This window comes from Pseudorca crassidens, chromosome 20 (genome assembly GCF_039906515.1).
Source record: "Pseudorca crassidens isolate mPseCra1 chromosome 20, mPseCra1.hap1, whole genome shotgun sequence".
Classification (NCBI taxonomy): domain Eukaryota; kingdom Metazoa; phylum Chordata; class Mammalia; order Artiodactyla; family Delphinidae; genus Pseudorca; species Pseudorca crassidens.
Window position 1 is genome coordinate 62,685,419 of NC_090315.1, and position 24,424 is coordinate 62,709,842.

At 54.2% G+C, this 24,424-nt stretch overlaps 2 protein-coding genes across 13 annotated transcripts; one reads left to right on the top strand and one right to left on the bottom strand.

The window, feature by feature from the left end:
- Window positions 1-55: 55 nt before the first annotated feature.
- On the bottom strand, window positions 56-3,816 carry LOC137214411 (tigger transposable element-derived protein 1-like). Its single transcript, XM_067718163.1, has one exon. The coding sequence runs from the start codon at window positions 3,533-3,535 to the stop codon at window positions 1,904-1,906; it is 1,632 nt and encodes a 543-aa protein (XP_067574264.1). The 5' UTR covers window positions 3,536-3,816; the 3' UTR covers window positions 56-1,903.
- Window positions 3,817-4,177: 361 nt separating this feature from the next.
- Window positions 4,178-23,689, top strand: LOC137214408 (mitochondrial inner membrane m-AAA protease component AFG3L1-like). 12 transcript variants are annotated; one of them, XM_067718143.1, is made up of 11 exons: window positions 4,178-4,367; window positions 7,991-8,078; window positions 11,770-11,894; window positions 12,580-12,928; window positions 14,825-14,962; window positions 16,632-16,739; window positions 17,362-17,487; window positions 21,377-21,492; window positions 21,914-22,114; window positions 22,196-22,390; window positions 22,476-23,689. In XM_067718143.1, the coding sequence occupies exons 1-11, from the start codon at window positions 4,206-4,208 to the stop codon at window positions 22,689-22,691; spliced, it is 1,824 nt and encodes a 607-aa protein (XP_067574244.1). In that variant the 5' UTR covers window positions 4,178-4,205; the 3' UTR covers window positions 22,692-23,689. The 12 variants fall into 12 exon arrangements, with proteins under 12 accessions (XP_067574244.1, XP_067574253.1, XP_067574245.1 ...); XM_067718144.1 differs by having other exon boundaries at window positions 4,187-4,367; window positions 12,580-12,850; XM_067718148.1 differs by lacking the exon at window positions 11,770-11,894 and adding an exon at window positions 6,413-6,561 and having other exon boundaries at window positions 4,216-4,367.
- The last annotated feature ends 735 nt before the right edge of the window (window positions 23,690-24,424 follow it).

Below are 24,424 nucleotides of genomic sequence, written 5' to 3' on the forward strand. Positions count from 1 at the left end.
ACGCTCATGGCTGGGGTAGGAAATAGTACTGCATGTCCATTTCCTTATTGGTCTATAAACATATTAAAAACCATGAGTTTACACTGATACTTCCAATTTCAAAACAACACAAGAGTCATTCTTTCCCTTTTTCATATTTGCAATTCCCTTGCTTGACAGTGAGACACCCGGCTCCATTATCCATAATATACTTACTTGCTCAATCCTAGAGTACACACAAAGCACCTTCGGCATTGCTCACCTATGCTGGTGAAAAACAAGGCTACTAACAAGCGTTTAATATTTGTTTAGATTCTTTTTTGTCTCTAGTCTGAGGGCATATAGTCAAAATAAGGTGTTTAAAATTTACTTGGGTGTTTCTCCCCCTTCGTTGTGGATACGCAATTCATGCGCAACACAGTTCCGTTCATATACTCCACTGTTTTATTTCCCTACCCTTGTTTACTTTTGTTTGTGCAATATGTTAACATGGTTCCCCAATCAGAACTTCCCAAAAGGTACAAAAGTTACATTTCCCCCCCACCCCCATAACCAATCTCTTTAGTCTCCGGTTTCTCCTTCCTGTGTTTCTTTTCGTACAGGAGTAAGATACGTGTGTATTTTATTTTCCCTTCTTTCTTCCACAAAGGGTAGCACACTCTACTCTTGCACGTTGCTTTTTTTCAATTAATAATATATCCTGGAAACCACTCCACATCAGCTGAGTTCTTCCTTATTCTACTATTATGGTAGCTATCATCATTTACAACTGTCTTACATTCCACCGTGTGGAGGTGCCATTTTACATGTGACTATTTCACTCGAGACTCTTCAGGCTGTTCCGTAGCTCTTGCAGTTACAAGCAAGGCTGCAACAAATAATCCGTGCACGTACATTTTCTTTTGTTGTCAGTGTATCTTTAGGGTATAATCCTAAAAGTGGGATTGCTAAATCAAAAGAAATATATTTTTCACTAGTGTTCAATGCCCCTCGGTAAGGGATGTGCAAACCTGCACTCTCACCAGCAATGAATGAGGGTGCCAGTAACGCCACAGCCACACCAAGAGAATGTGCAGTCACGCTTTTTGATCATTGCCGATCTGAATGATGAGAATGGTATCTGTATAGCTTTCATTTGCATTTCTCTTGAGGTCAAGCTTATGTTTCAGGATCTAGTTTACTTATTTATGAATTCTATGTTTTGCCCACTTTTCTATTGGATTTTTGGTATTCTCAATCTTTAACAGTCCTTCACTTATGAGGGATATTAGCCCATTATCTGTAAGAAATTTTCTTCCAGTGTGTCATCTGCCTTTGACCTTGTATTTTATCCTCATAGAAAAGTTTTGTTACCTTTTCATATGGTTAAACTGATTAATCTTAAATTTCCTCTAGATTTTGAGTCCTAGAAAATCTTCCCAACACCCAAGTCAAAGACATTCATCCGTGTGTTTTGTAGTACTTCCATGGTTTCAGTTTTTCCATTTAGATCCCTCATCTGTTTGTTTATTCTTGTGTATGCTGTGAGTTATGAATTAACTATCTTTTGCCAAATTTTAACCAGCTGTCCTGCACTATTAAAAAAAAAAGCCTATCTGTATCTATTTCTGGACTTTCTATTGTATTCTACAGGTCTGAATACCTCCCTGATTCAATCAGAGAGGTTTTATAGTGTGCTTTAATGTCTACCGGGGATAGTCTCCTTGTAGTTTGTTTTAAATAACTTTTCCTGGATTTTCTTTCATTCAATCTTCTTAAAGCACATATTTAGGTAAAATTTTAATGCCAAAATTGATGCTCTTAAGTGTCAAAATGAAAATACCAGAAGCAGGGTTTCCAGGGACGTTAAACACCTGAAAGCAGAGGCTTGGCTGGGCCTCGCCCAGGAGGTCACCCCGTCGCGTCTGGTCACACACCGAGTCGCCTAGGAGAGCTGCTTTGAGCGCCACTCCTTCTCACTGTACAGGTCCCTATAGCAGCTTATTGCATCGTTGATTGCTCTCGAAACTTTCAGGTTCCACGCATCATCAGGGCTGTTACTGGTAAGGACCTGCAAGCCAGCCTCGAAATGTGAGAAGGCTGCTGACAGCTCCCGTGTGGTTAGTTGGCGCAGGGCAGGTGCAGCCTCTTCACCCTCCTCCTCCTCTCCTGCCGGTTCCTGCTCCAGCTGCACCAGCTCCTCACTTGAGAGACCCTCCTCGTGGGACTGCAGCAGCTGGTCCACGTCAGCTTCTCCCACCTCTCCGAGGGCCACACTCTTGGCAAGGGTCACAATATTTTGTTGAACCTGGGCAATGTTGTCTGTTTGGGAAACACTCTGGAACTGAACACACTCGGGCCAAATCTTCTTCCACACACTGTTCATTGTTGCTGGCCTGAGCTCCTCCCAAGCTATTGCAATGTTGTCCACGGCATCCATGATGCTGTACTTTCTCCAAAACTCCCTGATCTCAGCTGTATCGTCCCCATCTGTTGCTTCTAGGATGTGCTCAAAAGTCCTTCTCAGGTAATGAGCTTTGAAGGTAGAGGCCACACCTTGACCCATGGGCTGGATGGAGTCAGCTGTATTGTCATGAAGATATTCCACTCTTATATTATCAGACAGATCGCTCAAATTTACTGGGTGGCATGGTGCATTGTCTAAGATGAGCAGTGCTTTGTTGGTGAGATTATTTTGGGCACAGTATTTTTCAATGGCAGGGCAAAAAAAGTATGTGAACCACTCATGAAAGATGCTCCTGGTTGCCCAGGCCTTTTTATTGGAACGCCAAATCACAGGCAAATTGGGCTTGGAGTACCCCTCCAGAGCCTTGGGGTTTTCTGAGTGGTACACCAATAAGGGCTTCAACTTAAAGTCCCCAGCTGCATTGCCGCCAAGCAGCAGCATCAAGCGATCTTTGGATGATTTAAACCCGGGCTCAGCTTTCTCTTCTACCGAAATAAACGTTCTTTCAGGCATTCTTTTCCAATAAAGCCCTGTCTCATCTACATTAAACACTTGCTGGGGGGTGTACTCACCTTCTTGGATGATGCTTTTCAGGATTTCTGGATATACATCCTCCTTACCAGGAGCCGCGCTGCTCATCTTGAAGTGGGGCAAACAGTGGCGTTCCTTGAATCTCACAAACCACCCTTTACTTGCACTGAACTTTGCTGTTTGAGAGCTCTCCCCTTGTTCACGCTGTAGGTCATCAAACAAACTCTTAGCCTTCTCCTGAATAACGGTAACGCTCAGGGGCACGTTTCGCTGGCTCTGGTCTTCAAGCCACACATGCAACAACCGCTCCATCGTCTCCATGACTGCACTTCGGTGGCGAGTCAAACGGGAGGCTCTCAACGGAGTAGCTATTTGTGAACTCGCTTTGATTTTTTCTTTGTTATCTCGGATTGTCGCCACTGTAGAGACAGCAAGGCCTAAGGCCTTTGCGACCTGGCTGAGCTTTTCACCCACTTCAAACCGTCTTAACACTTCTAATTTCACGTCGAGGGTAATTGCTTTCCGTTCCCTTTTGGCACTCGGGATGGCCGTCGCATTTCGGGGCCTTTTCCCAGGCATCTTTGCCTCCGGAATGTACTAAAAGAACAGCAGTCCCAGGTGCGAGAAAGCCTGTGGTTATTCTATGCCCCCTTGCAGAACTTGGGGAAGAGAAAGTGGGGCTTCGAGGAGGCGCAGGCTGCCGTCCCGGGGGACGTGGAAGGGTCAGCACAGGCCGGCCCACGACACTGCCCAGTTTCAGGCCGGTTCATTCTGGGCTCCAGGGCGCCCAGCGTGGCCCTCTGGCGTCGATCAGAGCGTCCACTTCCCTGGACAGCACGCGTGGGTTTCCGTGACGCAGAAACAACTCGGTGAGCGGCAGTAGGCTGCACAGCACACGCAGCCCCAGTGCTGTGCTTCCTCCCGGAACCGGTTCCCAGCGCGGCGCCGGGACCACCAGGAGCCCCCGGGCTGGGCCTGGCGGGCCGGCGATCGCTCTTGTGAGCCGCTTCCCATGGAGGACCCCGGAAATACCTGTCCTTGGAGACGCCGGATTTAAAATAAATCTAAAGGCGCTGGATGTCCCCTCAGCACCTCGCTCGCGTCGGTCACCGCGGGCCAGGGCGGCGCGCAGGTTGAGATCCGCGTCAGGCCGTAGAGTAGACACCTAAGGAGAGGTCCCCGCGCCGTCGTCTTGGCCTCACCGCGCATGCGTCAGGCACCCGGAGGTCGGCTGGGGGTGTGGCGCCCTATGACCTATTCGCCGCTGCACTGGATGTTGCAGTGGCTGGTGGCGGCGGCCGGCAGCAGGGCGGTGGCCGTGCCGCTCGCCGTGCTGTGGCGATGCGGCGGTGGCCCACGAAGCGGCAGGACGGCTGGGGCAGGCGTGAGGGCCCTCGGAACCGCCCAGCAGGTGAGCGGGAAGGCGTTGCCCTCCGGTTCTGGGCGGCAGGGGCGGTGGCTGCGCTCGACGCCGCGATGACGCCATCCAGCTGCGCCGGCCGGCGCGGGGACCGGGTGTGGGAACCGGGACACCGAGTAGCGGGGGTGTGGCGGCGGCTACCACATCCCCCGGCCAGCGCGGGGGAGCGGGGCGCGGGAACCGGGTGCGGGAACCCGGGCACCGAGAGGCGGAGGCGCGGCGGCGGCGACCACACCCCCGGCCGGCTGGCCCCGGGGCTCCAGCCCATCCCCGCGGCTGAGCAGGCTGACGCTCGCCCGAACCGGTCTCCGTCTGTCCTCCGAGCCCCCCCCCTTTTCTTCGAAAGTTCCCGCTGCCTCTCAGCGCCCTGCCCACTGCCCGCGCGTCCTCATTCCGCTCTCCCAAGAGCCGCGTGCAGCGAATTGCGTTCAGGCCTCGCTCCGCTGCGAACCTACCGTGTCTCCTCGGGCGCCCGCTCCGACCGCGAGGTGTTTTCCTCCTGGGCTCAGCGGTGATATGACTTCTGCACTATCTCGCAGGGTTGCTCTCCGTTATGATGACGGACGTGAAAGAGTTTTGTCAAGTGTTATGTGGTTTTTATTCGAACAGCATTCGTCCAGTCCAGTTCTGCCACTCTAATCATAACTAACATTTTTTGAGGGCTTCCGTGCTAAGGGCTTTACGGAGACTGTCTCCTTTAAGTCTTATACCCGTCCTTTAGGTAGGCGCTGTTCTAACTCTATTTTATAGGCGAGGAAACGTAAGGCCACAACTGGTCAGCATCTTCGCTTTTAGATACTCCTGTATTGTACGCCTTCCCGTGGGTTAGATACTCTGAAATACACCATATTTTAAGGTTTGTTTTTGTACATCCCAGGGAGCAGTGATCACATTGAATTCTTTTCTGAGAGACTAATGTGGAGCCTCCGGATTTTGATCGGAGAAAGTTATCTTGGTTTTCAGACAGTATTGAAAGACAGAGAAGGGTTCCATGGGTTCATTTTCTGTCCTGTCTTAAGGAGTGAACTTTTCCCTCTCATCTCTGTTCATTTCCGAGCTGGTGCACGTCAGTTTCAGGTTGTTTCCGCAATATCAGTGAAAGCAGAGCCTTTCACCTGTGGCCACGTGGCACTCAGCATTGCAGGGGGCTGTTCCAGTTGTTAACCGGGTGGAAGGCAGTAATTGACGGGGTGCAGCACAGGTGTGTCATGAATTCCGTGGACCTCAGTGGCTTTAGCTATGAAGGGAGGAAGTTGCATGATCTTTGGGTTCCTCCCCAGACTGAGCTGTTCTGTTCATCTGTGGAGTCTGCTAGCCAGGGCATGTCACAGGGAACAGGACAGGCAAGGGCTTTGCCCCATGAGGTGCTCTCCTTTGAGGGCTTGGTGACTTGTAGGCTGAGGGGGGCATGTGAAGCCTGGAGATGAAGTAGCAGACTGCTTTATAGTTAAAAGATGTGCCCTTTCAACTATAGTCAGCACTCCTCAAGGGGAAGCTTATGTTCTGGAAGTTTCTATGAGTTATTTTTTCATTCAGTGAGCTTCCTACATGGTTCCTGCCACACAAGACAACAAATGTGTCGGTAGCATGTTAGGCGGTTATATGAGGTATGAAGGAAGAGGAAGCAGAACAAAGGAAGTAGGGAACGAAGAGAAGGGGTGGAGGAGGGTAAATGTCACGTTATCTTAGGCGGGGTAATCGACTTCTGAAGGAAGTGAGGATTGAGCTGCGGGCAGATTCACAGGCGCCTGGTGGGGCTGTACCTGTGTGCCAGGGTCACCTGATTTGTGATCTTACAAAGAAAGGACCGTGGTACTTTGCTTGTTAAAGGGAGACTTGCTGTGCACAGCTTCACGTGTTGGCTTTGCATATCCAAACACCAGGAATGGGTGGTAGACCCCTGTCTTTGAGAGCTGCATCTGACCTAATGTGGTCCCCTAACCAAATCAGAAAAAGACTAAATTATAAATTAAAATAAAGGAATTGGATATTTTCTCAAGTTTTGGAGGCCTGAAGATCATACTTTGTCCTTCTAGGGCTGGAGGCCGCCTGACAGCGAGACTGGGCGCCAGAATCCTCGTCACACACCTCCAGCTCCCAGTGACCTTACCTCAGGCGCTCACCAGCCTCTCTGAACTTCTGCGTTCCCACCCCGCAGGGGGATGGCAGCACCTGCTTCCTCAGGGTGGGCACTGAAGAGCGGAGGAGGTGACCGAAGCGCCTGGCACCCAACCAGGGCCCAGGACCACCACCTTCTCTGCGCCTTTGCCTAGACTTCCCCTCACAGTGACAGCCTTTGTGACATCAGCTTCTGGTCCCCTTGTGCGCGGTGACTTGCGACGGTGGGGAGGTGGCATTCATGGCGCAGAGGCTCCAGGAGCCTCATCACTGTTAACCGCCATGTCTCCTTCCTGAGCCTCCCTGTTTGGAGTTTTCCCTGATTTTAGTATCTTTCTCATAGCTTTACCTTACTTTTTAGTGCTCTGTGGCCTTTGATAGGGATGTGTGAATAAGGTGGCTTACGAGCAAATTAATAATCACTAGGGAATGAGTTTGCTTTGGGGAATAGCCTGCCTCACCATGAAAGATGGCACGACTGGAATAACGCAAGTGTCGTCACCTGTGGATCCAGTTTCACTGTAACAAAATATTGGGAACAATCCAAATCTTTGGTTAGGTTGGGGTTTTTTTGGATACAGTTAGTAGTAGGTTAGTGAGTGTGCTTAGAGCTTGTTTTTTAGTATGGTGGCTTTTATTGTGCTCGTTTTTGCTGTAATGGCTTTTGACCTGTGATAGTGAAAAACCGAAATTGTCTCTAGTTCTGTCCTGAATTGATGTTAAGTATTGTTATCAGCTTATGGTAAAAAGTGTTGTTTTCCTCTTTGGGAACTATAGAAAATACAACGTCTAGGAAAAACATTTGCTTTCCTGACAAAAATACTAACCTGTGGCTGATCAAAGATAAATCATAATACTCTGCTTTTTAAATTTCATATGATTTTAATGTTAGAATAATGTTTGTTTTTGAGGCTGTAAAAATTTCAGTGACTAAAATTGCCTCAGGCAGGAAGTGATTAGTTTTGTTTTGTTTTGTTTTTTGACAGCTGTAGCTATAAAAATTCTTCATGGGGCTTCTCTGGTGGTGCAGTGGTTAAGAATCCGCCTGCCAGTGCAGGGGACATGGGTTCGAGCCCTGGTCTGGGAAGATCCCACATGCCGCGGAGGAAGTAACTCCGTGCGCCACAACTACTGAGCCTGTGCTCTAGAGCCCCGTGCTCCACAACAAGAGAAGCCACCGCAATGAGGAGCCCGTGCACCGCAACAAAGAGTAGCCCCACTCGCTGCAACTAGAGAAAGCCCGAGTGCAGCAACGAAGACCCAACGCAGCCAAAAATAAAAAATAAATAAATTAAAAAAAAAAGTCTTCGTGTACCTCTGCATTGCATTTAGTTTCTTCTTCTCCTGTTTGAATCATATTTTTAATGAGATAAAGCAGATAAAGGACTTAGGTTTACACCCCAGCCCAAATCCTGGTCCCTTTGCGCCTGTAACTGCCGCTGTGAGAAGATGCCCCATCGGATTGCAGGGGAAGCTAATTCTCTTTCCCGTTTCAGTGCCTCCTGGGAATCCGCTTTCAGCAGTTGGCTCTGTGGAAGAGACAGACGTCAGTTTCCCAGTGGCTGTGTTCAAAACCACCCAAAGGTACCTGTCTTTCTCTTACTATCGTTGGCAGCATAAGGTCACAGGAACCGAGGCGAGTGTGGCTTCCTTGGTGTCCTGCATCATGGGGAGTGGGGACAGGGTGCATGATGGCTCAGGAGGCCTGGACCTCTCGTTTTCTGGCTTCCACATTCAGTCACACTTAGCTCTCCCCATTTGTGGGTTACCTGCCCCACGTCTTTACAGTTTTGATCTATCGGTGTAGGTGGTGAAAGAGAAAGTCTTTCAGTAGGAAGTTGCTGCTGGGTGAATCTTTGGCGATGCATGGGAACAAACCTTTGTTTCTGCACATCTGAGGGCCAAGCTGAGTCTCACGTTTGGAAAGCAGAACAGAGATCTCGTGTAGACTGCAGTTAGTTTGGGGCACGTGTGCCCCCGGGGGCGGGCTGTGGGCTGTGCTCAACGCTTCTTGGGAGACCCTGTGTGCAGTGCAGAGCAGAAGGCAGTTAGGACGTGGCGGCGCATGCTGGTCTCACCAAGCTGAAGTCAGGAAGAAAACCCGCTTCTCCCTTACTCGTCCTCTCCTGGGTTGACAGTATGGCTGCTTTTGTGAGTGTGGTGTGTGCTCTTAAAGTACCAGAACCTCATCATTTTGTCCCAGTGGGTTTGAGAAGTTCTTTAAGAGGAGTAGAAGAAACACAGACTTAGAAAACCAACAGCTCCAAAACAAAAACAAAAACGAAAACAAAATGGTAAAAGGGACACTTGACAAATCAGATTGTCAAAATTGTACATTTGAGAATTTTTTAATTCTTTAATTAAGTTAAGTAATTAATTTATTTTTGGACACACGTGCAGCATGTGGGATCCTAGTTCCCCGACCACGGATTGAACCCTTGCCCCCTGCAGTGGAAGCACAGCGTCCTAACCACTGGACCGCCGGGGAAGTCCCCACTGGAGGATTTTTTTTTTTTTTTTTTTTTTTTTTAAAGCGTTCATTGATTTTGAGTTAGTCTGGGGAGGTGAGCGGCCGGTGGCCCGTGCGTGGGTGGGCCTGGTATTTCCTTCCCTTCACTCGTTTGTGGACGTGGCCTCCCTCCCTCCCTTTGTCTTCGGGGCTCAGCACCTCCATAGCTTGTGTGGATCTGAAGCCTCGACAAATCTGTTTGTGAAGTTACAGCGTAGTTTGGTGATGTGGGTGGGTGAAGTGAATATTCAGCGGGTGTGTTTCTCCTGGGAAATGTCTCCTGTTCGGGTAGCCAGGAGCAAGAAGTGGAGCGGGGCCCATGAAAGCTCGTTGGGAGGAGTGCTTACATGATTCGCTACAAACGTAAGACTTCTTTGAAGGCTCGTGTTTTGTCCTTAATGTTTATGCACATCTTCCCTCTATCCTATAATATGTCTGGCTGTTCCTGGGATCATTCTGGCCTTCGGGCTTCCATGGCTTTGCGTTGGGCTTGCTGCAGTGGGGCCATGTACGTCGTGGGGCAGCTCGGGCTTTTATCCTGGAACTTGTGTGAATGTTGTGCTCAGGCCCTGCGTCTGCTGTTGTTGGCTGGCTGTGGATGGATTGCCTAGTGGAGAAAGTGATTTTTGTCTCAAGCCTCTGTGTGCCCACCTTTTCTTTACTCAGGGGAATGCTTTTTTTTTTTAATATTTATTTGGCTCTTAGTTGCAGCACGCAGGATCGTCATCGCCGTGTGCTGGATCTTTCTTAGTTATGACACTCGGGCTCCTTAGTTGCGGCACGCGAGCTCTTAGTTGTGGCATGTGGGATCTAGTTCCATGACCAGGGATCGAACCCGGGACCCCTGCATTGCGAGTGCGGAGTCTTAGCCACTGGACCACCAGGGAAGTCCCAGCAATCTTCATTTTAAAACAGCATTGTTTTTTTTCCTGGTTACAGATGTAATACATGCTTGCTGCAAAAAAATTTGGGGAAATAAAAAGTATAAAGAAAGAAATCACCATCTGCTAACTCAGGCTGGCCTTTTTTTTTGATCCTCCTGGCCAGTCTGAAAGCAGAGCTGCTCACTCTTTTACACCCTCTGTCTGACTGTCCTGTTGCACACTCCGGCAGTGGTGCACCGCGCTGGGGGAAGTGTGAGGGATCAGCTGGGCAGGGGTCCCACGGGGCAGGGAGGATGCGCCATGTCTTCGCCTCCATGAACCTGAGAGCTGGCGGGGCCTGGCTGGCTGGGGCTCCGCGTGCTGGCGGAGAAGCCAGGGCGGGCAGTCACCTGGAGTCCTGTTTGCCGTGGTTTCAGCTGTGTTACAGGCGTCGGGTGGTGGTGAGGTTCCACACTCAGGATCGTGTCCTTGGCGTGCAATCCTCAGTTTTCCCGTTGTTTCCAGGAGGAGGTGTGGTGTTTCCAGTGGTTATGGTGGTGTTGACAGCAGGCCATGTCTGAAGCTCCCCAGAGGGCTTGTGCCTTCTGGGCAGCGGGCTGTTTAGGCGACAGCAGCTAGCAGGCCTTGGCGCTGCACTTTCATTCTCGTCGGCACTGTTTTCTTGTGGTGCCTGCTGTCCGACCAGGGATTGAACCTGGAAAGCCCAGAATCCTAACCATTAGGCCACCAGGGAACTTCCCTCCTTCAGGATTTTTTTTTTTTTTTTCTCTTTTGCGGTACGCGGGCCTCTCACTGCTGTGGTCTCTCCCGCTGTGGAGCACAGGCTCCGGACGCGCAGGCTCAGCGGCCATGGCTCACGGGCCCAGCCGTTCCACGGCATGTGGGATCTTCCCGAACCGGGGCACGAACCCGTGTCCCCTGCATCGGCAGGCGGACTCTCAACCACTGCGCCACCAGGGAAGCCCTCCTTTGGGATTTTTAAAGCCAGTTTGGAGGCTTAGTGCTCAGATGTGCCACATTTTAATCCCTCTTCTTGCATTGGTTCCTGTTTATTAAAAGAATCCCAGGCTAAAATTGTCCATGTTAGTAGGAAACAAAACCAAGACCTGTCCTGCGGAGTGTGAGCTGCCCTCGGAGAGAGGCGCAGCCCGTGTGTGTGAGGCTCGTCTGAGGAAGAGGCCCAGGGTTGCTATGCCGTGCCCTGCCTGGGACCTCAGCTCTTCTGACTGCTCGTCTCTTTTCTAGGTGGACCGGCTGGAAGTCGTGAACAAACAGTTTGTGGGTGTTATTACTGCCCCTGGGACATCGTCTGAGGTGAGGGCTGGGTTCAAGGCCGGTGTCCTAGACGTAGGTTTTGGTTTTAGCGTAAGGTGTAGTTTTCTGGGAATTCCCTCGTGGTCCAGTGGCTAGGACTCCGAGCTCTCACTGCTAAGGGCGCAGGTTCAATCCCTGGTCGGGGAACTAAGATCCCGCAAGCCTCGTGGCCAAAAAGAAGGTATAGTTTTCTGTTTTTTTAGAGAAATGCCTTCCCTGGTTTCACTTTCCAGCACCCACTTGTGCTCGTTTGTTTTGGTGACACGACAGGAACAGTCTTCCGAGTAGCGCAGGACCCTCATAAAGCTATAACAGTGCTTCAGTTTTGCCGAGTAACACGTGCCAGCTGCCAGCTGAGATCTGGAAGGGGGAAGAATAAAATGACGGAGGAAGGCGACGTCAGCTGTCGGTGGGCATTTATACTTCGACCTCAGACCTAAGCCTGTGGTTTGGGGCCAGGACAGGTGGCCTGTCAGAGCTGCTCCGGGCTTTGCTGGGAGAGGCGCTGGGGAGGGGTGGCGGCTGTGGGGGGCACCCCCTACAGCGCCTGGCGCCTTGGTCTCTGTAGAAGTTTGTGTGGTTCAACATCGGCAGCGTGCACACCTTCGAGCGCAACCTGGAGACCATCCACTGGGAACTGGGCATCGAGCTCCCGGAGCAGACGACCGTGGTCTACACCACCGAGAGCGATGGGTGAGTGGGCGCAGCTGGGCCCGGTACTGGCCACGCAGCACTTCCTGCTGTACCCGCTCAGGCGTGTTACAGGCGTTCTCCGATAGTCACAGTGTCTGTGGTGGAAGATAAATTTGTTGGCTCTGTTTTTATTGAGGAAAGAATTGATCGGGGAAATGTTTAGCTAGGCAGCCTGAGGACTGTGCAGTGGGCCGGGAAGGGTTCAGCTGCGGGGAGGCTGTGCTGGGTCTGGAGGGGTTCTGAGGGAGGGGCCGCAGCTGCCCTGCCCGCCCCACAGGTGAAATCGAGCAGGTAGGTGTGCGTGGATGGGGGAAGCTGCATATACAGGTTGGCACATTAAAAAACAAACTGTTGGGGCTTCCCTGGTGGCGCAGTGGTTGAGAGTCCGCCTGCTCATGCAGGGGACACGGGTTCGTGCCCCGGTCCGGGAAGATCCCACATGCCGCGGAGCGGCTGGGCCCGTGAGCCATGGCTGCTGAGCCTGCGCGTCTGGAGCCTGTGCTCCACGATGGGAGAGGCCACAACAGTGAGGGGCCCGCGTACCGCAAAAAACACACAAAAAAAACTGTTCCCTTTTGTGTAGCAAAACCAAGTTCTGGAGCCGTCCGCTGTTCATGGCCTGGAGGCAGTGTTTCTGGCTTGTCTCTCAAGGGAATGTGACAGATGGTTTTCTTGGACTTTCTAGGTCTTTCTTGCGAAGCCTGGTGCCCACCTTTCTCCTGGTCGGAATCCTCCTCTATGTCGCAAGGAGGGGCCCGATGGGGGCTGGGCATGGCAGGAGAGGAGGGGGCCTCTTTACCGTTGGCGAGACCACAGCCAAGATCATGAAGAACAACGTCGGCGTGCGCTTTGCAGACGTGGCTGGTTGCGAAGAAGCCAAGTTGGAGATCATGGAGTTTGTGAATTTCCTGAAGAATCCCAAGCAGTATCAGGACCTCGGGGCCAAAATTCCAAACGTACTGATTTGAGAAAACATGATGCTCTGAGCTTCGCCCTGGTTCATTGTGGACAGAGCTGGGACAGTGTAGCTTTTGGTAATGATACTGTGTCTTATTAATCACAGTGGAGAGTGGAAATCGCATTTGCAGAGTAGTAAAGTGAAAATCCTCTTATCTGATCAGCTGTTTTAAACTATAAAACTGGAATCATAGGGACAGTGCACGCCCACCTGGAGTGTGTTTATTTCACCTTCAAGCGCAAACATACGTCTTTGTTGGTGTGGTGTCTCGTTTAGAGCACAGGCCTTCCTTTGAGTTTGGCCCCAGTGATCAAATTCTCTGTTAAATATCTTGCACAAAGCAATTAACGTCTATAGTTTTGTTTCTTTAAAATGAACTGAGAACGTAGAAGCAATCTGAGTGCAGGATCCTATATTTTTATGACTTTTTCTTACTCTTTCAGTTTTCTATCCATTCAGTTTGACAGCATTTTTCTTTAACAGTTTGCCTTTATTACTTTATTACCTAAAGTCTTCAACTTTGTTTTTGAAAAAACAGCTTTCTTTACCATTACTTATTATCAAAGTATATAATTAAAATAAGCACATGGAATTCCCTGGCGGTCTAGTGGTTAGGACTTGGGGCTTACCTTGCCATGGCCCGGGTTCAGTCCCTGGTTGGGAAACTAAGATTCTGCAAGCAGTGTAGTGTGGCCAAAAAAAAAACAACAAACTATGAAGTACAACTCTCGTAAATGGGTCTGGGATCAGATGCAGCTGCCTCTCGGGAAGCCCACGAGCAAGTAGTGGGACAGGTGTGCGGTGTGGATGCAGGTTGGGGTGCTGTGCGGAGGAAGTGGAGCTACGGTGATTCTGGCCACTCCTCTACCTGTGGGTGCCCCTGGGCATCGACCTTTTGAGGGCCTGGCTGAAGCTGTGAGTCCTTTTCCCAGAAAGGTTTGCGTCTCACACGGAATAGATTCACAGACCCCTCGAGGCGTCCCTGGGCCCTGGACCAGGCTCCGAGCTCTCGGGTGGGTGGTGCTCACCTCACTGACCTTCCTGGTGGCCCCGTGCTTCCCCCAGCGTGCCCTGAACAACAGGAGAGCATGACTGACCGCTGGGGCTTTGTGGGCAGGAGGTTTGTACTTCTGTCTGACCACCTGGTGAGAGCTGGCTGGAAAGCCGGGTGTGGGGGGCACAGAAGGTGCCCTGCCTTGAGGAGACCCTCTGCGAATCCGCATCCACGTTCACGGGGACGTGGGGCCCTGACGCCTTGTGGTTTTGAGTTTTGTGGCTCCCTCCTCCCTCCATTTACGTATTTTAGTTTTGTCCTTAAAGACTTAAAAAAACAACCTTAGAGTCTCCTTTGAAATAAGTAGATATTAACCCACACCCTCGACTAGAAATGGAGCAACAGGAGCCCCGTTTAAATCTCTCCTCGTTTTTCACGTGTAATGGTAACCCCGAAAGGAGCACTGAGGTGTGTTTCTGGGGCGTGAATTATGAATTTCAACCTTAAGTAAGCGTAGAAAAAGGCAGGTTGTCGATCGGGAAGCACAGGTGCCAGTGACCACACACAGGTGCCGCCTTCGCAGCTGCCGGTGGACGGGCTGGACAGAATCACGCGACCAGGTCTGGGGAGTGGGCTCTTGTTCGTCCTGGTGTGAGTTGGTGTGTTTCGCAGGGCAGTTTGGCAAAGACCGTTAAACATCAGACCGCGAGATCCAACGAGCCCTGCCCTGGGAGCGTTGCCTGAAGAGATAACCTGCTCGGCTGGACTGGGGGTGTGGGGGGCTTTCCCATGTCTGCAGCGTTTGAACATTTCATGGTGAACGTGCGTTCACTTTACAAGCAGGAAGTATCACACCGGAAGCAAACCTTAGCCGACCCGCGTGGAGCAGGCCTAGAAAACGCCTGTTCAGTAGAATGTGACTGTCTCCTCGGCTCCGTCTGTACCCTTTCAGAACGAGGCATTGCCTTTCTGTTTCAGGGAGCCATGCTCACTGGTCCTCCTGGTACCGGCAAAACGCTTCTCGCCAAGGCGACTGCAGGGGAGGCCAGCGTGCCCTTCATCACCGTGAACGGGTCCGAGTTCCTGGGAATGTTTGTCGGCGTCGGTCCAGCTCGGGTAGGTGGATGCGCCCTTGTCCTTGCCCTGGGCTTCGTGTGGGACCCTGGCAACAGGCGCAGAGCACAGATGTGCAGGGGGACCCGGGCGGGCAGGCAGAGCAGCTGAGATGAGAATCGAGTGCCAGAGGCGAGGGCTTAGCTTGGTGAGCTCTTTAGTCCTGTGTTGGTACCAGTGGCAAAGCAGACCCTGCGTGGACTCCTGTTTCACGTCCGTGACGTGTGTGCAATGGCCTGAATAAATGCTCCCTGTGTCTTGTTCGTTGAGGAGACTGACGCGATGGGCAGGAATTGCGGCCGTGGGCACTTTGGGGGCCAGAGCGAGCAGGAGAACCCCTGAACCAGCTGCTCGTGGAGATAGACGGTGAGCGGCTGCACGACCGTCCCCCAGGCCTTCCTCTGTGCGGGACCTTCCCGGGCGAGAACCCCTGCTTGCTGTGTTTTGAGGAAGGCTGTTTTCGGCACACACAGTGGAGGGAGCTGCCCTCAGAGCTCAGCGCAGGACGGGACCGACACCCAGGCTCCTTCCACGTTGGCCTCTGACCCGGGCCGCCTCCTGGCCCAGAACCCCTCTCCGCTCTCCCCCCTGGGGACCACTGCTTGGGGAGGTCCCAGCTCCGCATGACAGCCCGGCAGCCCTGCCGAAGCTTCGCGGGAAGTGTCTAGGCGTTCTTACTAGTTTCCAGATTTGGAGAAGCTTTTGTCGGACCTTTGGCAGGTCTTGTCGTCGCTTTGGCTTTGGGGCTGTGTTGGGGTCCCCGACATGACCCAGGGTTTGGTGATTCGCCGGGAGGACTCCATGTTTAGTTGGATTCAGGACCACGGTTGAGTGGGGAGCAGGTGCCTGGTGGCCAGGGAAGCTGGTCACAGCCTCTGGAGCCCTGGAGTCACAGGATGCAGCTACTTCCGTGGCAGCGGGCTGGGTGACACTCGGGAGTGGGGTTTCCCCTGGGGGCTGGTCACGTGGCAGCCTCTGCCCAGTACGTGCTACGATCCCAGCCTCCCAGGAGGAAGGCAGGTGCTTCGCAGAAACCACACGTCTGCACGCACAGTTGAGGCACAGGGAGCCCCTCTTATCAGGGAGCGGTCCTGAATCCCAGGTCCCAGAGGTGGCCGAGGGCCCCCGTGAGCAGGCCTTTCTGCAGATGAGTGCTGGGTGAGCTCAGGCCCCCACCGCCCCGCCTGCCTTCCAGTCAGGCTCCCTGAGCCCAGCAAGCCGTCCGGGGCCTGGGTGGAGGGAGGTCTCCGCAGCGGCCCAGGGCCCCGATGGTGGAGGCTCTGCCTGGCCCCTGCAGCTTGCCGCATGGTGTCAGAGGCCGTGATAGACCAGTAATGAATTAGGATGGGCGTCCGTGGCCTGAGGAACGTCTGGTTACCCACCAGTGCACGTGCGCCTCAGTCAGCATTGGGGGCCGCGGGGACCAGAGCCACTGGTTGCCTCCGGAGACAGGTCAGAGCTAGCCCTGGGCGTGAGTGTCCGCCCCACACTGAGCGGCCTGTGCAGTGGGCTGCGGGCCCGCAGGAGAAGCAGGCCCAGCGTGGGGCTTCCGGGGTGGGTGGCAGGGGTCCTGGGAAGACGGGGCCAGCTGCGCAGGGGAGGAGCCCTGGGAAGAGGAGAGTCTCCTGCTGCCTGGGCCCCCTCCTTGGGCTCACCTGCTTCTCATGTCCAGGGTTCAGCTCTACCACGAGCGTCATGGTGCTGGCGGGCACCCACCGCCCCGACATCCTTGACCTGGCCCTGACGCGGCCCGGCCGGTTTGACCGTCAGATTTGCATTGGTGAGTGTGCTGGTTGCCTGGGTGCTGAGGCTTGGCTTTTCCTTCCTTTGGGTTAAAAGTTGGGTTAGATCTTTAGCTGTGTATTTGGAGAAGATTTTGATCGGGGTCCTAAAGCCGTTAATACAGCGTTGTGAAAACGGTGGAGGTGCGTGGGTGCCCCCCACTTTGGGAAGAACAGGTGTACTTGGGGCTGGGGGAAGGTCGCTGCAGTCCATGCAGGTGGGAGCGAGGTGACAGACTTGGATCCTTCGGCTTTTACTTTCTGTGCGCCGTTGGCGAGAGAAGCATTCACCCTGGCCCTTTCCACTGGTGAGGAGATCCTGGGAGTTTAGGACTTGAGTCCTGCGTGGACACCCGGCTGCCAGGGCAGCCAGAGTTTTGCTTGTGGTTGGGTCCCTGTCCTGGGATGGATTTGCGTGGGCCAGAGGCTCCACGGTCAGGAAGTTCTTTGACGTGTTAAAGAGCTGAACGTACGTGACCTGTGGGTCGTTTCTGCCGCAGGGAGCTCCCTGGCCCGGGTCGGACAGTGAAGTGTGCAGCACAGACACGCAGGGGAGGGCCCTTGCAGTGAAGTGGCTGCAGGTGGCCCCGCCCTGGCCCTCAGTGCCTCTCTCTCTGTTAGGCCCCCCTGACATCAAAGGCAGGTCGTCCATCTTCAGGGTCCACCTGCGTCCACTCAAGTTGGACGAGAGCCTCAGTGAGGACGCCCTGGCGAGGAAGCTTGCGGCCCTCACTCCAGGCTTCACAGGTGAGTGTGGCCAGGTGGGCCGTGCGGGTCTGGACATGTCGGTGGGTGGTATCTGGTTGTGCCACTTGGTCCTGGCATGTGCTACCCTTGTCCTTAGAGCTTTTGAGTCTGACGGACATATCGGAGGCCTCAGAGATGATTAACCCCAAGGCTGGCTTGTGCCTGTTTGAACTCCTGCCACCCCGGGAACATAGTGCAGTGACGTCTTGTCCCCTTGGCATGCTGCCCATTGAAGGGGTCATGGTTCAGCACTTCCCAAATTGGATGACAGACCTGAGTCTCCACGTCCAAGAACTTGAATAAACTCCAAGTAGGGATAAACCCAGAGACGTCCACACCGAGATACAGTGTAATTCATGTTGGTCAGAGATAACGAGAGACTGTTGAAGCCAACCAGACAGAAGGGACACCTAGTGGGGACGGGTCTTCAGTAAGGTTAACAGCCGATTCTTCTTGGAGACCATGAGGCCAGAAGGCTGTGGATCTGGCAAGACGGTTCTTCAATAGGGAAGGAGAAATAAAGGCATTCCTAGATTGTTTTTTAAAGTTGAGGGAACTTACTATATTTAAACCTGCCCTCCAGGAAATGCTGGAGTCCTTTGGGCTGAAATGAAAGGGCGCTGGCCAGTGACTCGAAGCCGTGTGGGGAAATAGCCCTGGGAGAGGCAACTGCATAGGTAAACGTAAAGGCCAGCATCCTGTGTGTTTTTGGTTTGCAGCTCCTCTGTGTTCCCTTTATGATTTAAAGGGCAGGTGCTTAAACCCATAAAGACACGTCTGTGTTAATGGGCACACGACGTAAAAAAAAAAAAGTAACCTGTGAAGGTGGGAGGGGCTGTGTAGGAACAGAACCTTTGTACGTTGTTAAAGCTGGAAAGGGAAAAACTGATTCTAACCTCCCCGTGGAGCTTCCAGGGGACTGAAGAGCCAGCACAGTCTGTGCAGAGCAGAGAAGGAAGACACACTTCCCTAATGCAGAACTTACTACAAAGCTCCAGCAAACAGAAGGGGGCTGCTGGCGCAAGGGTGGGCGTCGACCAGTAGAGTAGAACTGGGAGCCTAGATGTGCGCTTGTGCATCTCGGTCAGTTGTTGTTTTTTTAAATTTATTTTATTCATTTATTTTTGGCTGCGTTGGGTCTTCATTGCGTGCGGGCTTTCTCTAGTTGTGGCGAGCGGGGGCTACTACTTTTTTTTTTTTTCTTTTGCGATACGCCGGCCTCTCACTGTTGTGGCCTCTCCCGTTGCGGAGCACAGGCTCCGGACGCGCAGGCTCAGCGTCCATGGCTCACGGGCCCAGCCGCTCCGCGGCATGTGGGATTTTCCCGGACCGGGGCACGAACTCGTGTCCCCTGCATCGGCAGGCGGACTCTCAACCACTGTGCCACCAGGGAAGTCCTTGGTCAGTTGTTTTTGTCAAGGGTGTGAAGACCATTTGATGGGGAAAGAACAGTTTGTTCAATCAAATGCGCTGGGACGACGGTGTCCACAAGCAAAAGGACGAAACTAGACCTTAGACCACATGCAGCGGTCAAGTCAAAATGGATAAGAGACCTAAACTGTGGAGCTAGAACTATAAAGGTCTTAAAAGAAAATCTTCGTGACCTTGGATTTGGCAATGGTTTCTTAAAGCACAAGCAACAAGTGAGAAAACAAATTAGAGTTTTTCAAAATTAAAATCTTTTGTGCGTCAAGGGACATTATTGAGGTGGTGAGAAGACAGCCCACAGAATGGAAGAAACTATTTGGAGATTATGCATCTCGTAGGGGTTTATAATCCAAAATATTTAAAGAACCCGATTTAAACATGGGAAAAGGATTTGAACATTTTTCCAAAGAAGGTCTGCAGGTGGCCAGAAAGCATATGAGCAGGTGCTCAGTGATGGGAGGAAAATGCACATCAAAACCACAGTGTGGTGCCGCCTCACGCCCACCAGGATGGCCGTAAGAGGCAGATGCATGAGTCGCCAGGGCTGTAGGGAGGCGGCCGTGCTCACACGGTGCTGGTGGGGATGCAAGACAGTGTGGCCACGGGGATCCACCTGGCGGTTCTTCCAGAAGTGAAGGACAGTTACCGTATGACCCCAGTTCCACTCCTCGGTATCTAAGAGAATTGAAAACATTTGTTCACACAAAGGCTTTACACAGATGTTCACAGCAGCATAATTCATAACAGCCGAGAGGTAGAGGCCACCCGTGTCCAGCGGTGCATGACCGGATAGGTGTGTGTAGAGTGGGTACAGAGGGCCAGCTGTACTGGCCGTGTTATATCAGGGACTTGAGCGTCCGTGGAGTTTGCTATCTCCTGTGGAGGCCTCGGGGCGGCTGTGCATGTGATGGAACCTCTTTCAGCTGTGAAAAGGGATGAAATAACCAATACACGCTACGATAGCAGATGAACGTGAAAACACTGTGTCGAGTGAAAGAAGCACACAAAAGACCACCTATCATGTGATTCCATTTATGTGAAACGTCCAGAAGAAGCAAATCCATAGAGATAGAAAGTAGGTTAGTGGTTGGCTGGGCATGTGTACAGGAATTAGCCACATACGTCACATCGGTGATGGAAACGTCTGAAATGAGATCAGCGCAATGGTTGCACATCTTGATAAACTTACCAAAAGTGTTTGAAATGTACACTTAAAACGGATAGATTTTATGTTAAATAACTCATACCTCAGTAAATTGTTCAACCAAAATACTGGCTGAAAGCAACGGTGACTGACAGAGCAGGTCCCGTTTTCCTTCCAGTCCTTGACCTAGTTTAGCTCTGGTCCCTCTGCTGGAGATTTTCCTCTAACAGTCCGCCCTGGGGCACTGATGGGACTGTTTCTCCTTTTCCGGGTCAGGTGCTGATATTTCTAATGTTTGCAACGAAGCGGCCCTGATCGCCACCCGCCACCTGAGTCCTTTTGTCCAGGAGAAGCGCTTGGAGCAGGCGGTTGAGAGGGTCGTTGGAGGCGAGCCGGGCAGTGCTGGGGGGCGGTTTCCAGCTTTGACCCACAGCGGGCCCACCCTGGGGCCCAGCTTCACTTCAGTGAGCTGCAGTCGTGGACAGTTTTCCAGACCAAAATCTGGGACTTGGGATCTGCCAGCAGCTTTCGTGCTCTTACTAGAGCAACATTTAGAATTTCAAAGAGATGTAACCTCCAGGGCGCTGCGTCAGACCCAGGTTCGGGTGCTGCCCGTGGCCGAGAGGCAGGTTTTTTGCGTGCTTCCTTGGGAAGCTTCAGCGTGGGGTAGAGGTCTCCCGAGTGCCCTCCCGGGAACGGAGGTCCGGGAGGTGTCCGTGTGGCCAGCAGCTGTCCTTCATGATCCCGCCCCACAGCTGTGAGAACCAGCCCGTCTCCAGACAGCAGGTTGGCAGGGCTGCTTTGTCTTTGCTTCATGTTTTATTGAAGTGTGGTGTGCACAGACAAGTGTCAGTGACCCAAGGCAGTCGCCACAGCTGCTCGACGCTGTCCTGGCGGCGCCGCTGAGCTGACCAGCCCTGAAGCTGAGCTCACGCGAGTCGTGGTGCCTTCTCTGTGCCCTGTTCCCTGCCTGCAATTGGGTGTAGGCGGCATAGAGAGCGCTCCTGGTCTCCCTGCGTCCGGCTTCACTGCCAGTCAGGCCACGGAGAGTAGCTAACCCCCTTGGCTACAAACGGGCCCCCAAAGGCACCTGCCGCTTGCACGGTGGGGCAGAAGGCAGTGTAGCGTCTGGTGTGGAGGGACAGGTACCCAGCAGGCCTGAGCGGTGTGCGTGGAGCGGGCAGGCTGCGGGACTGTCCTGAGCGGACGGAGGCCCTGAGCAGCCCCCAACACACCCGCGGTGCAGAATGGGGCCTTGGCACCCACCTCTCAGCTGTCCGTTTGTCCTCTGCCTCTTGCCGTGAACTTGACTTGCAGATCTCGAGAAGAAGACGCAGGTCCTACAGCCCAGCGAGAAGACAACGGTGGCCTACCGTGAGGCTGGCCACGCGGTGGTGGGCTGGTTCCTGGAGCACGCAGACCCCCTGCTCAAGGTTGGCCCATCCCCCTGCGCATCTGCGGTGTGGTTCAGGGCCCACTCCCCTCCCGGGGGTGCTGTGTGGGCACGGTGCATTCCAGGTGGTGGCCCTCTTCACTCTTTGAGGATGTAATCGTCTAGAATTTGTTACACGATTCCCTGAGGGGTGGGTGGGCAGAGAGGGGGGGGTGCTGGTTCCAGGAGGGGTCTGGATGCTGGCCACCTGACACTTGGAGGTTCCACGTTAAACTCACCTCACTCTAAACTTTCCCCTGACGGCACGGCTCCTCCACAGCTTCCTGGGACGGCGGGACAGAGGGGGTTTCTGTGTTCATCCTTGGGGTGACCTGTCAGCGCTGGGGCCCAGGGTTTCCTCTCCTCCTCCGGGATACCCGGGGACCCTGGGGGTGACAGGGCACGCCTGCCGTATCTGGCAGGTGTCCATCATCCCCCGGGACAAGGGGCTCGGGTATGCCCAGTGCCTGCCCAGGGAGCAGTACCTGTACACGCGGGAGCAGCTCTTCGACCGCATGTGCGCCATGCTGGGTGGCTGGGTGGCCGAGCAGCTGTTCTTCGGGCAGATCACCACGGGGGCCCAGGACAACCTGAGGAAGGTCACCCAGAGTGCCTACGCCCAGGTAAGGCAGTGTCCGCGGGGGCTGGGAAGGGGGCTCAGGGCACCGTCTGCCAGGCTCACGCCCGCCCCTCGCCTGCCCCAGATTGTGCAGTTCGAGATGAGCGAGAAGCTGGGCCAGGTGTCCTTCGACCTCCCCTGGCCTGGCAAGGCACTGGTGGAGAAGCCGTACAGCGAGGCCACGGCCCAGCTCATCGACCAGGAGGCTCGGCGGCTGGTCAGCTCTGCGCACACGCACACCCTGGACCTGTTGACGCGCTCCCGGGAGCGGGTGGACGAGGCGAGTGGGGCCGGCCCGTCCCCAGGGTCGGGGCGGGGGCTCTGCGGGGCGCCGAGCGGACGGCCTGACATGGCCCGGTGTGCAGGTGGGCAGGCGGCTGCTGGGGAAGGAGGTGCTGGAGCGTGCCGCCATGGTGGAGCTGCTTGGGCCCCGACCCTTGGCGGAGAAGACCGCCTACGAGGAGCTCGTGGAGGGCACCGGTGGCCTGGAGGACACGTCCCTTCCCCAGGGGCTGAAGGGCTGGTGCTGGGGGCCGGAGGAGGGCGGCACGGAGTGCCCCCTGCAGGAGAGCCCAGCCTAGCGCCCCTGCCTGGAGAGCAGCCTCTGGAATCTCCAGAGAGCAAATTAAAACGCGTGATAATCACAAATGGGTGTTTTCAGGTCAGGGTCCTCTGAGCCCACGGGGATTCCAGCTCCCAGAACGTGCCCTTCCACCGAGGCGGGGGCTGGGACCCTGTTCCCGAGTCAGAGGGGAGGGCAGTGGCCGAAATGCACCTGCCCCCTGGGGGCCTGCGTGTAGGACCCCCCTGGGCCTCCCCCGAGGTGGGTGGTGGGCTCATCTGCCGGGGAGAGCTGCCCAGCGCGGGGACATCGGTGCTGGTCACCTCACCTGCCCTGGGGAGAGACGGGGCGGGGGCTTTTGGCCCAGTTCAGAAATCCTCCAGGTCTGGTGAGGTTCGGAATTGAGGAAAGGAGGACACTAGCCAGGCGCCCAGCACGCAGCTGTCAGGGTGCTGGAAGACCAGTCAGTCCTTACGGAGGGGCCTCGCCACTTCCACACGCGGGTGTCTGTGGGGGCTGAGCCTGAGGGCTGCCCCAGCGGAGCCACCCCTGTTCTCAGGGTCGGGGCCTTGCCAACCCTGCGTCTCCGGGAAGCTGTGTTCCTCGTGGCCCGTGTTGTTAGGGTCCAGGAGAGGGGGCTCTGGGTTGCTCCACGTGGTAGGACAGCCACCGGGGGCCGTAGCTAAGCTCTAGGGCTGAGCCTTCCATTCCCCGGTTGGTCCTGGAGCGAGACCAGGGCCCAGCCCCGGGGAGTCGGGGTTAGTGGAAATGGCCCCGCGGGTCCCCAGAACACGGCCAGCGCGTCAGAGTCGTCAGAATTGTGACAGTAGCAGCAGCTGCTGCCTTGCGGTGGGTGATGCGGGCTGACTGCGGGAGCAGGGGCACTGCCCCACGTGCCCGCCGCTGCTGTCCCAGCCATGGCCACACGCTGGGCCTCAGGGATGAAATTTGCCAAATCGTTTGCTATGTTTGCCTCAAAAATAGAGTTTCCAGCTTGGGACAAACACTTTCAACTTCGTTGCTTGTGAAATGTGTATTGCTGAATTTCTGAGATCTCCGGGGTTCGCCCTGTGACGCAGCCTTGAACACTCAGCCTCCGTGTGTTGAGCTGCTTCGCGTCCTGCAGGGGCCTGTCCTGGGGCTTCTTCTGGTGGAGGTGGGGTGCTCTCCTTGACCCCAGGAAGGACTCACGTTGTCCTGAGCCTGGGGGTCTGTTCCTTGGGAGACTGGGTGCAGCCCCTCCCCGGGTCCAGGGCACGCCCCTGGGGACAGCGCCCCTGCCTGCGTGCCCCGTGCCTGCACCCCCTCCAGTCTCCTCAGCCCCCGCTTCACCTCGCACCCTGTCTGGGCCATCGCCCCACCTGGGCCGATGCCTGGCCAAGGATCTCGGGTTAGGGAGGCTCAGCCCCGCAGGAGGAACCGCCCGGCACGGGGCACGCGGCCTGCGTCTCATGGTGGTTAAAACGGTCAGGGTTTAGGCTTCATCCTTGGTCTTCTGCTCACAGGCGGACCCTGCCTGGCGGCTGCCTCCCCAGGAACCTGCCCCAGGCTGGGAAGAGCCTCTCGGGAGTACATCTGCCTCTTCCAGCCTGGGCTTGTGGAGGCAGGGTCTTCGCTTCTTTAATGCCTCGAGAGCCAGGGCGCTTGGCCCTGAGATGTGACCCAAATAAGAGCCCAGGGCATGTCACAGTGGAACCCCCAGTGGCTTTAGCTGGGGGAGGGCCAGAGCGTGGAGCTCCTGGAGGCCCCTGG